The sequence below is a fragment of the Amphiura filiformis genome, chromosome 6 (assembly GCF_039555335.1).
Source record: "Amphiura filiformis chromosome 6, Afil_fr2py, whole genome shotgun sequence".
NCBI classification, from domain to species: Eukaryota; Metazoa; Echinodermata; class Ophiuroidea; order Amphilepidida; family Amphiuridae; genus Amphiura; species Amphiura filiformis.
The window spans coordinates 3,177,149-3,189,269 of NC_092633.1; the positions used below are offsets into that span (position 1 = coordinate 3,177,149).

At 37.1% G+C, this 12,121-nt stretch overlaps 1 protein-coding gene across 1 annotated transcript in view; it reads left to right on the plus strand.

Moving 5' to 3' along the window:
- The window catches only part of LOC140154825 (transcription initiation factor TFIID subunit 5-like), a 28,574-nt gene that overhangs the window by 12,956 nt on the left and 3,497 nt on the right, over positions 1-12,121 (plus strand). The window contains 8 exon segments of the mRNA XM_072177413.1: positions 373-473; positions 1,403-1,491; positions 2,520-2,639; positions 3,941-4,117; positions 8,341-8,447; positions 8,929-9,010; positions 9,587-9,698; positions 10,815-10,928. Of these exon segments, the coding sequence (XP_072033514.1) occupies positions 373-473; positions 1,403-1,491; positions 2,520-2,639; positions 3,941-4,117; positions 8,341-8,447; positions 8,929-9,010; positions 9,587-9,698; positions 10,815-10,928 (902 nt within the window).

A 12,121-nucleotide genomic window follows, 5' to 3' on the forward strand; every position in this document is an offset into this window, starting at 1 on the left:
ACTATGTGGTATATGCTGGCAACCAGTGTTTACTCAGAGGCTGTATGTCGCAATTTTGGCCCAGTGAAAGGTAGATTTGGCGCACACAAATTTGCAATGCTGTATTACAATTTGAGAAATTACTGAGCCAAAATTGGGCCAATTTTAGAGGAAAATGCTTCATTTGGCGCACCCAAATTCCAGAGAGAGTAAACACTGCTGGCAACCATTATAAATAATGAACAACTATTCTTTAGATTCCTGTCACAATTGTGTATGCATATGCATCCTATGCTGGAGCAATAAACTCAAAATTTGGAATAAGAATGTTTGGATGATAATTTTTGTCTAGCTAATAAATAACTTGGTATTATTTTTTTATTGCTACACTAGCTAATAAATCCAAGGTGTTTTATGGGCTGTTAAAGGAACCGGAAATCAACATACCTTTGGATGATGGCGATGAGGAAATGGATGGAGAGGGTAAGCCAAAAGTAAGTACAATGATCTGAATAAAAAAGTTCCAAGGGGGAAAAACACCCAATTGGGCATAAAATAAAAGAAGCCCTTGTTATTATTTGATGTAGGTCTCATCCTCATAGCACCAAAAATAATTAAATTCTGCACAATTTGAGAAAAAAAAATCCCAACTGGACGTAAAATCCAAAAAGTTGGCAACACCAAATATAAACAATGTACTTTTGTAAACACCACAAATCATGGACACACAAGAAAAATCGCTATGTAACTGTCCACTATTAAACAGTTAAACTATTAAAAAGGATGGTGCTACTAAATTGAAAATGGCATACAAACACAAACAATATCTGCAGTTTGTGGTGTAGGGTAGTAACAATTATATACCTCATATATAGATTCCTGTCATCTGATTGGTTGAATGTGCAGTCATTGAAAATGAACTATGGATCGGTTCATGGAAATGAACTATGGACCGGTCATGTGCGTCCCGATCAAACTGTGCAATCGCAACATACACATATCTATTCGGTATATAAAACAAATATTGACTGCTTTATTCGGGACATGGTTAAGATTATAGGCCCGCGGTGATCTCAAAACCATGCTATGCCCCTCGGCTGTGCCTCGGGGTCATAGCATGGTTTTGAGATCACCTTGGGCCTATAATCTTAACCATGCCCCTCATAGCAGTCAATATTTGTATACTATGATATAGTCCATGGTAATGAACTATGATATAGTCCATGGTAATGAACTATGATATAGTCCATGGTAATGGTCTGAGTAAAACAGTTTGTCTGCAACTAGAGCTATTTCATAAAAAGGTGTGACTTATGATTATGGCTTTTTATGAGCAGAATACACCAACAATTTTGTACAATATATTGGTGAATGTCACTCTTACTCTACTTAATAATTCCAATACTAACTCTTAACATTACAGAAAAAGAAACCTAAAAAAGATCTATCTGCAAAAAGCAAGAAACCTGATCCAAATGCACCACCACAGAACAGAATACCACTTCTTGAAATGTAAGTATGAAACAAATTATGGACAGTGAGTAATTAATTCTTGGAGCTTTCAAAGATTTAGTTGTGTGTATAGCCAAAATATTAAATTCTCGATCATGAGAGCCAACTTGGGTATGCACAGTTATTTGCGTCGAGCGTACTACGCAAATACCGGCGCTTACGGCGCAAACACAGCTTTTGAGAATTGACCAATCACACGGTCGTTGCTAGGCAAGGTCAAGGTTCGGTCATGCAGGTCGCAGCGATCGTGTTATTCTATGAAAATGCGCTGCGCAGAAGGTACATCCTCTCATGATCGAGAAATTGTTATTTTGGCTATAGCACTTATTAACCGTAATAGCAGTTGACTATATACAACAAAATGCTGCTACCTGGGTGTCTCCTATTCAAAAAAGGAAGGAGGCAACTCTGCCAAACCATCTATTGAGGACGGGCTTAAGGGTTATGAAGTAAAATGTAGCCTAGCCAAAAGTTTCCGCAATGTGAATTTGTTACATGGTGAAGTGAAGTGGTTACATAAGTAAAGTGGTTTCAAGCAAAGTGGATATATATATTACTCGTTAGATCACACTCCTTTTGGAATGATAGCACATGGAGTTGACTTTGTGTAGCGATCAATTTGATCATGGTCCAAGACTCAAATTACCCAGTTGTCATAGTGATAATCAGATTACAAGAAACACTTCAATCAGAAAAACAGGTCTATTTTTAAATGAATGTTACCGTTTAATGATGTCGGGCCGTATTGTTTTAAAACTTTTGCTCCCTAGGTTATTATGTTTGTAAAGCGCCCAGAGGCTATTTGCGTTGGGCGCTATATTAAATCTCTCTTTATTATTATTACAGGCCCCCCTAGAATAGCAGTGCTTTGTCACTGAAGGAGCTACCCTGTATAATGAAAGCGCAAATAAATAAATAAATAGAATATTATTATCATTATTATTATTATCATTATTATTATTGGTCAGCAATACTATGTGCATAGCGCAGTATAAATCATTGTGCTTTTTTAATGATTTTGTTTGTAGGAAAGATTCAGATAAACTAGAGAAGCGAATAGCGATGAGGGAGCTGTCCAAGCGTGTGAGACTCTCTCCTGATTGTTTACCATCCATTTGTTTTTATACTTGTCTTCATGCACACCAAGGGTAAGTAAACAAGGCTAGGACTATATTTTACAAACAGTAATTGCTTGTGACAAAAATGATGCAAACTATTTCCTTTAGGTGAACTGGACACTATGGGCCTACAGTTTTAAAGAAGTCAAAATGGAGGGAAAATAGCAGGACCGTGTTCTCCAGTCCCTAAGTGGAGGGGGTACTAGTTAGCACCATTTCTCGAATAAGCAGTTAAAATTTGTTTCATACATGTATGAAAATATTCAGACTTACACAAAATAAACAACAATCAGACCATCTGATCAATGAGTATCAGTGTAATAAGATCAGATTGAGTAACTGAGTGTCATCATGTTGAGCGAGGCAAAAAAGTCCCCATAAAAGGTTAATATTGCTTTGAGAGGACGTCATCACAGGGCAGTAGTCACTTTTTATGGGAACTGATTGCTCTACCACAAAATATTGCGGAAATATTTGAAATATTCTGTGGCATGAAATGCAATATCTGCCAATCACAAACATTGCACATTAAGAAGTTGGCAGTCTGGTGCAGCAATAAAGTTACCTGTTAGGTTGACAGCCACAGAGTAAACACAGAGTAATTAACTGTATAAAGTTGCCCCCACAACCCATGAGAATCTAGATATATAAACTGGCCTAATTTTTCACAAGGTCATATCTTAAAATCCTCTCCATAAAAATGAACAAAAATTGCTCACAGGTTTACTTCAATACTTTACTCTAAACACTGGTCAGTAACCAAACAGTTGTCCAACTGACACAACAGCAAAATGCACTGACATGCAACACCTTCCTGGACCACATTCACAGCGCAAGAGATTTCTTTGGCTGGGTTCCAATTATTCGCCTGTACATGAACAAAAATTACACACAGGATTACTTCAATACTCTACTCTAAACACATGTCAGTAGCTAAGCAGTTGTCCAACTGACACAACAGTAAAATGCACTAACACGGAACAGCTTCCGGGATCACATTCACAGGCGAATAATTGGAACTCAGCCAAAGAAATCTGTTGCGCTGTGAATGTGGTCCAGGAAGGTGTTGCATGTCAGTACATTTTGCTGTTGTGTCAGTTGGACAACTGTTTGGTTACTGATCAGTGTTTAGAGTAGAGTATTGAAGTAATCCTGTGTGCAATTTTTGTTCATTTTATGGAGAGGATTTTAAGATATGACCTTGTGAAAAATTATAAGTTTCTTTTTGAGGCCAGTTTATGATGCTTGCATGAAGTCAATTCCAAATTGGTCTTTTCTAAGTCAACTTTTTCAACTAAATGCAGCTTTTTAACCATGATTTGAATTTCTAGATTAACATCATTAGACATTAGTGATGATTCCAGTCTGATGGCTGCTGGTTTTGCAGACTCTGTGATAAGGCTGTGGACATTGACACCCAAGAAGTTACGTGGAATGAAGTCTTCATTAGACTTGGGTTACCTCGATATTGAATCTGATGATATTTTGGAAAGGATTATGGATGACAGGTGAGACTTGTAATGTTAGATATTTTGCTCCTCAGACATCTTGTCTAGGACAAGGTCAATATATTTGCCAATGGAAAGCGAATCAAGTAATAATCCAAGGTGTTTTGTAATTATTTTGTAATATTTCAGTGAGTAAATGATGTAATTACCGTAAAAACTGGATAGTTAGCATATGTGCTTACTATCAAGCGCTTTTAAAAATGCAAACATGAAGAGCCCCATCCACAAAAGTGTAAAGGGTTTTGAGCAAATCATCGATACACATTACACATAGTTATGTACGAACAAGTAAACCTGCAAATGTGTGTCTCAACCCCATTAACACAGTTGATAAAGCGCCAGACTTTAGTACAATTTCATGTTTTCAAAAGCGCTCGATAGTAAACACATGCTAACTATTGAGTTTTTATGGTATATGTTTTCAATGAACCTTTTTTTGTCTTAACACAGGGCTTGAAATCCATTTTTTTTTATTATGAGTACGATTTTGAACAGATTCCACAAAAAGTAGCCATTGTGTGTACTTTTTCTGCAAAAAATATTGCAGGGGGGATCCTCCTTAGATAGTATAGAGCCAGGGGGTAGCATATGAATTAATTAACAATGAAATTGATTTATTCAGGATGATATTCGGCATCATACATGGTTATTTAACGGTGCAGTGCCACACCATTTGATCCATATATATTTCAAAAGAATTCATGATTTTAATAAATGGACAAATCGCTATTCATCATTCTGACAAACTCATAACAATATTATAGATTGAAATTCTGCAATGTCTTAAGGGGTCGGGCCATCTTGTCTCAAATACCTCCGAAATGGGAGAAAACTGCAATGTTTGCTGTGAAATTTTGCCTAGCAATATCTATTTCAGGTGCAAAATTTATGGTGCACATGAAAGAATGAAGTCTTTAGATTAATATTTTAGCAATCTTAATATTATTAGCTGATAGGAAATTCTTCAAATATGCCTGTACATATAACGACGCATAACAGCCCACACAGTTTTTTATAGGTGAACTTTTTTCGAGCAGTCCGTGTTGGACGATGACCCTATCTTTTTGCTGAGGTATTTACAGGACCTTGAAATAAGAATTATGATAGATATTTGCGACTTGAGTGCAACGAAGGCATGTTCAAGCTCGTCAATACACAAAATCCTACCTGATTTTACTCTCTCGTCGACCACTGTCTGGCACATGTTATTTTGTTACTCTAAATTCAACAAAATTCCAATTTTTTTAGGCAAAAAGACTTCTAGAGATACCATCCTACATGTCCATGTTCGATTTATGGTAATACAATTAACCAATTTTTAAATATCAATTTGTTTAGATTCACAGAAGCCATATTTTGTACATTTTCGACACTAACGAGTTAACACCAATTTTGGTACAAATTTGTCAGTTTTGCCAAAGTTATTTATCCGGTTAACTAACGAATACCAAGGTTCATAGGCGAGCTAATAGCGCTATGTTATTTAATTACTTTTACTTACGATTATTATCATGATTCCGTTTGAGAACAAATATAATTCCTTATGGGTCTTCAACTTTGTCTTCAAGCTTCTTCACACGACAAGCCATGTTTTATGGAGTCAAAAGTCAAAAGCAAATTGGGGCAAATTGGCACTAAATATGGCCCGTAACTACATCAATATATCACCCAAATGTCCATGGTATTCAGGGTACAATGTTAATGTAAATACATTGTAATATACAATTTTAAAACAATGTTTAAAATGTTCTAACGTGCGTATGCGCGATTCTTTCTCCCGTTTGAGTTTTAATGTATATACCTGTAATGTATTGACAATCAATTCATAAGAAGCCCAAAGTTAATACCAACACTGCAGCGCTGGAAACACGGTCAATTCTGTGAAAGGATTTGTCATGAAATCGTTCCGCTTGATTTATCAGGTCTATTAATGTGACAAAGGAACAGGTCTCTAGTTTGATTCCACAACCATTCAAACCGATCTCATGTTTTATTGTATCATCATGTATTAAAATCAGAATCAGGAAGGCTATGTCATAAATGGACCAGAGCAATAACAATTACACTGTCAGTTGTCACCTGTGTTGAAGGACGGTTCTAAGATACAGGGTGTTCCAGAATGATCTATACAATATAGATATATAAAAACATTAATCAACATTGTATTTAATTTGAGTACGGTACGTGAAATACAATGGCATAAATGTCACCTACTTATTGTGTTACTTTCATTGCAAAAACTTCATTCGTTTTGGCGTGATATTGATATTCTTAAAACTGGATGTTTTGCACGTGTAAAAATTGCATGTGTGTAACTTACATCGCAAAGGCTTCCTAAGCACAAGACATTGCTGCTTTATCACTATCGCGTAGGCCTACTTTGCAATATGTGTAGAAATCATACAGTTGTCATAGGAGATACACCAAATTTGGAAACACTGAATAATTCTTGATATTGGATTAAGTGACCTTTTTCCTGTGTTTTCAATATTACGAGGGCTCAGAGCAAGAACTAGCTATGTCCACAATTACATGTTACTCATTTCGGCAACAAATGGATGGTTAATTCTGCACTCCATAATAAATGCAAGTGACACCCTGTAGCTTAAGATGACAGCGAGACAGGTTTCTAGATCGATTCCACGACCAGTCATACCTATTACCTGTTTTATTGTTACCTTAGGGACCGCTCATTATTAATGCGGGAGGGGGGCTGGGAAAATGTTGAGCTTTATGGGTGAAAATACCTAACCCCCTATTGCGATGAATCAATTTCATGTAACCCCCTATTGAATCAAACAAAATCACATAACCCCCCCCACCCCGCTTCAAGCAAACTTAAATATTAATTAATTCAGTCACAGAGATTGGGATTTTGACATTGGGGTGATGGGGTGGTAAACAACTTCTTGAAGTCATAGGGAATCCAGCTCTTTTTGGCGACAAAATAAGTGTATTGTACAAATGCGCGCGAAGCGCGAGGACATTTTTGCAATTTTGAAGCTGAATTGATGAAATATGATGCAAAAGTGGAATAAATTCGCGCGAAGCGCATAAAAATTTGCAATTTTGTGACTAAAATTGCCAAATTTAAGGTTAATATGGTCAGAAACCCACATAGGCCTACAGGTGATTGTATGGACCATCTCCCTGGCCAAATAGGAGGGAATTTAACCCCCACCCATCCCCACGGATCTACCCCTATGCCAATAGATCTACTTTTGATGAGAAAATTTATAGGTGTGTGCTTGGAGGTGGGGTGGTCAAAATGTGGTGAGGAGTGAGAGGTGTATGTAGCATATGGCAGTGGCGTAGATTTCTTTTTTGACATTGGGGGGATGGGGTAGGAAAAAGAAAATATTTCTTGAACTTGGTATAGTGAATCCAGCACATTTTGGCTGTTGACAATGTTTATAACTACAAATGCGCGTGAAGCGCGCAAATTTTTGCCCCAATTGAAGCTAAAATGGTGACATATGGTGCAAAATGGGAACAATTTTGTTCAAGTCAAGTTAGACAATTATGTATGGTATGATTGATATTGTTACTGTATGCAAGACCTTCCAGGATTCTTGGTAGTAAAAAATAGTGAATGACTATTCAATTTCACATGACCCCCCCCCCTATCAGGAAAAATAAAATCACATAACCCCCCTGTTTGTCAAAGTGAAAATCACATAACCCCCCTACATTTTTCCCGGCCCCCCCTCCCACATTAATAATGAGCGGTCCCTTATGGAGGCCAGACTTTTATTTGAATGATAATGGCTCTGTCACGCCGTATCGAATACCCTCTGTACGGAATGTTACATCACAATTCAGTATAATTATTCAAGGTTGGTGCAGCGTGTCTGTCATCGACTTGACAACAGGCACACCGGTACAAACATTTTGTAAATCGTGGAAAGTTGTATTTATGCAAAATGATTAAAAAATGATACTTTTAGGTGTTATTCTGTTAGTTTCTGTTTGGCAAATCATAAATGCGTACGTGTTTTGGTCAAAATGGCAATAATCTTTTTTTTACCCCTACCCACCTGATATAGCTTTACACAACCCTTAAGCACCATGAGTTTTCGGGTTACGGTAAAAATAGGAGAAAGGATTACTTGATAATATAATAAGGCTCACTGTTGGATGTGATGAGTTTAACAGATCTGTGATTTCAATAGATCCTTTATATAGCTACATACTAATATTGTTTTCTGTATTTTGTTTTTCAGAAGTGCAAGTGATTTCAGGGTATTACATGGCCATAGTGGGCCAGTGTATGGAACCAGCTTTAGTCCTGATAGAAGTTTTCTTTTATCATCATCAGAAGATGGAACAGGTATGTTGTGGGAAAATAGAGCAAAAATAATATGTGGTCCATTTTTTGGGAAACATTAGTTGTGCATCCAATTCTATAAATCCATTATGTTTAGATGATATCTGCTCTTTTTACACCATAGAGGATAGCTTAATTGTTGGAATTAATGGGACATGAATTGTGCCACTTGGATATTGAAAAGCATTACCCAATGATTTATGCACTCCCCGGGGCTTTTATCAAGAAGGGGACATTTGTGACATTGTATTCCCTCTGTGTGTTTGATTTTAATCAGGTTTGCTTGCTCTTATTTTCCTATCTTCTTGGCACTGGTAACTTTCATCAGGCATTAGCAGATGATCATACTCATTGAAGTCTGACTTTTCAGGGAAGTGCTTTAATTATTCATTTGTTATTGTAATAATGTTCTCATTTCAAAAAATTTTAGATAATTAATTTCAACTGATGTAACAAGAATCACATTTGCTTTCCTTCCTTGTAGTTCGGTTATGGAGTCTCTTCACTTACAGCAATCTAGTGTGTTATAAAGGCCATAATTATCCTGTTTGGGACGTGCAATTTGGGTAAGTGCTTGCTTGTAAGAGGGAATACTGGAGGCTGTTGTTGTTTTTGTTTGTTATGTATATGTACATATTTGTTTTTAGCAGGAATGTCTTTGTGCTGGGGATATACAGTATATGGGTGATTGTGTGTTTGAACAAGATTGATAGAAAAACATAAAACATTTTTGCGCTAGCAGAAATATGTAAATGACAAAGAAATGTGTGTAACTCATCAAGTTCACCTCTTCAGCTTTGTGGAATCATGTGATAGGTCATGTGACTCAAGAAGTATTATGTAGGTTACAGGTAGATAGAGGTAACATCTGCCTTTGGTGAGATCATGGCTGCAGTGTAAACTGCTTTCTTTAACCCCTCTTTGAAACATCTTTAATAAGTGTCCAAGATGTTGATGTTCTTGGTGTAAATTGTTTACTGTAGTTTATGTGTGCACCAACTGGGGAGGATTTCATGATTATACTGTGATATATTGCAATCCCTCCTGTAAATAGTTTAGAGATTATCATTAAGGCTGTGTAAAATGATAATTGCATTCCGTCTGTATAACAACGACATTCCATGTGATTGTTTTGTTTGCAGTCCATATGGTCATTACTTTGCCACAGCTGGTATGGATAGGACAGCAAGGTTATGGAGTACAGAACACTTTCAACCTCTCAGAATATTTGCTGGCCATTTTTCAGATGTAGATGTGAGTGCAGTTGTTTGTCTGGTGATTTATTTTGTAACCATTAATAATGCAGAGATGCCAACCCTCCCAATTTTAGAGGGAGACTCCCTATTTTTGGAAACATTTATGTCCATTTTGACACCCAAATTTGGCAACCTCCCTATTTTTGACATGTTATGTGCCATTTTAATTTGAAAACCTCCCTATTTTTTGTTTGAATCCTCCCTATTTTCTGGATGTTATTGTTGGCATCTCTGCATTAATATCTATTGTATACATTACTTCAGAATTATCAAGTGAATGAGGGGGTGATGTGTTTGAGAGTGTGTGGGTGATTGTAGTGGATAGCAGGGTCTTAACTAGGATTTGACAAGTGCCTGTCATTTTCACCAAAACCACCTGTCAAAAATTTGACTCTGAAAACATAAACCAGAGCTCCACACATTCAGGGGGTCAATCAGATCACATAGCTATTGTTATAGCTGTGATTTATTAGTCTGGTCTTGTTTTGAGTTCACAGAACCTATTCAAGCATTATTTTCAGAATTAAGCATCTGCCAGAGGCATTAATATTGCCTGTCTCTGGATCAAATTGCCCATCCAAAATGACAGGTAGATGGGTGGCTGGTTAAGATCCTGGTGGGTAGGTAAGCGAGTAGGCCCAAGTGTAGACTGCTGCCCCCAGTTGTCAACCGTCTGGATTGACGACTGAGAAAACTATGTGGAAAAAAGTGACGGATTTTGCAACAGGATTCCTGTGACATAGAGCATGCGCAGTTGTGTCCAAATTGACCTTTTGACCGAGTTTGTTGTTGTTGGAAGTTCAGAGCATGATCTTGTCGTGGTACACGGGCGCCGCTAGTCAGTCGCGCTACGGCACACAGCCAAAGTCGCATTGAATAGTTTTCAGAAGTCCGTCACGATATGGACTGTAAGATAATCAGTCGTCACTACGAAGCATACACAGTACATGCAAAGTGTAGACGGCTGATTGGAATTAGTCTAGCCCAAGTGGCTTGGATGAGTACTTGAGTTAGTTAGTGCTTGATAAAACCAACAACATCATTCTTAGACTTAGTGGTAGGTAGCATCATTAATAAATAGAGCGTTGAATTTATTCATGTGTTTTTATTTCAGGTTGTTAGATTCCATCCCAACTCCAACTACCTTGCTACAGGTTCCAGTGATAGGACAATCAGGCTGTGGGATATTAGCAATGGTAAATGTGTCCGAATAATGACCGGTCATAAGGTGAGTTTACTGATTTGTCCATTTAGTTGAAAGCAATAATTAGTCTTCTTTTCTTTAATTAGCCTTGCATGTTTACTCCCAACTTACGCTTGTATAGATTCTTAATAGTGCACTCAGATCACACAAATATGCAAAGGATGCTGTACATGCTACTTCCAACTACATTTATTTAGAGAATAAAAGATAGGATTTTGTCTTTTGCCTATCCAATATCGTGTCATAATGGATGGGCTGGCCAATATTTTGAGTAGTGGATGCCGGCGCAAAATCCTATCTTTTATTCTCATTCTTATTCAGTTTTAATGTAATTTTTGCGAGAAAAACTGCCTTTTTTCAGAAAAAAATAAAGTTACTTTTGTAAGGACATCCCCGTTGTTTTAAATGAACGAAACCATCACAAACATCTAAGCCGCCGAATCGTGTTCTTAGTTCTCGCGACGTGTATTACGCTGAACGCATTATCGCTAGCGATCATTGAGGAGCAACAAGCGTGCGAAGTTGCGTATGGGTAGCCGCCTGACTAATATCACTATCAACTATTGTGAGATATTATACACCAGAAAACCAATCAAATTACGTGAATTCTTTACAAGACGCACCCATTGAATAAGAATACTGTACTGCATCACTTACACACCCTGAAAGGTGATCAGATATTTCATACTTTTGTGAAGAGATAGGTGTTTACATTGCTGTTAATCTTTCACTGCATGACTGCTTGTGCCTATGAAGTTTCTTTCTGCTTTCTGTTGTAACCTATTTGCAGAATCAAAATGTGTATACACATACAAGTGAAAAATGTAATTTCATATGAATGTGTTTGAGAAAGTTAACTGTTCCTGGTGTTTTGGCATTGCGAAAATGTATCGGTATAGGTTTGCCCTCATTTGTGGATAACATGCTGAAGTATTATTAATGAAGTACATTTTGAATGACCCCATATCATTTGGGTGTATTCTTGCCCTGCAGATTTGGTGCTTCTGAAAAGTACCTCAGGATTCAGTGGTCAAATTTATGTTTATAGTTTTATAGTGAAATATACCCTGTAAAAACAGTTAATTTTCAAGGAGAAAATGGAGAAAGTTTGGTTATAAGCAATGTAAATAATACTCACTTCCAACTTAGGTCATAGGTCAATTGTGCCAAAATTAGCTGTCACACAAAATTTTGTACTCATTTGTACACAAAAACAG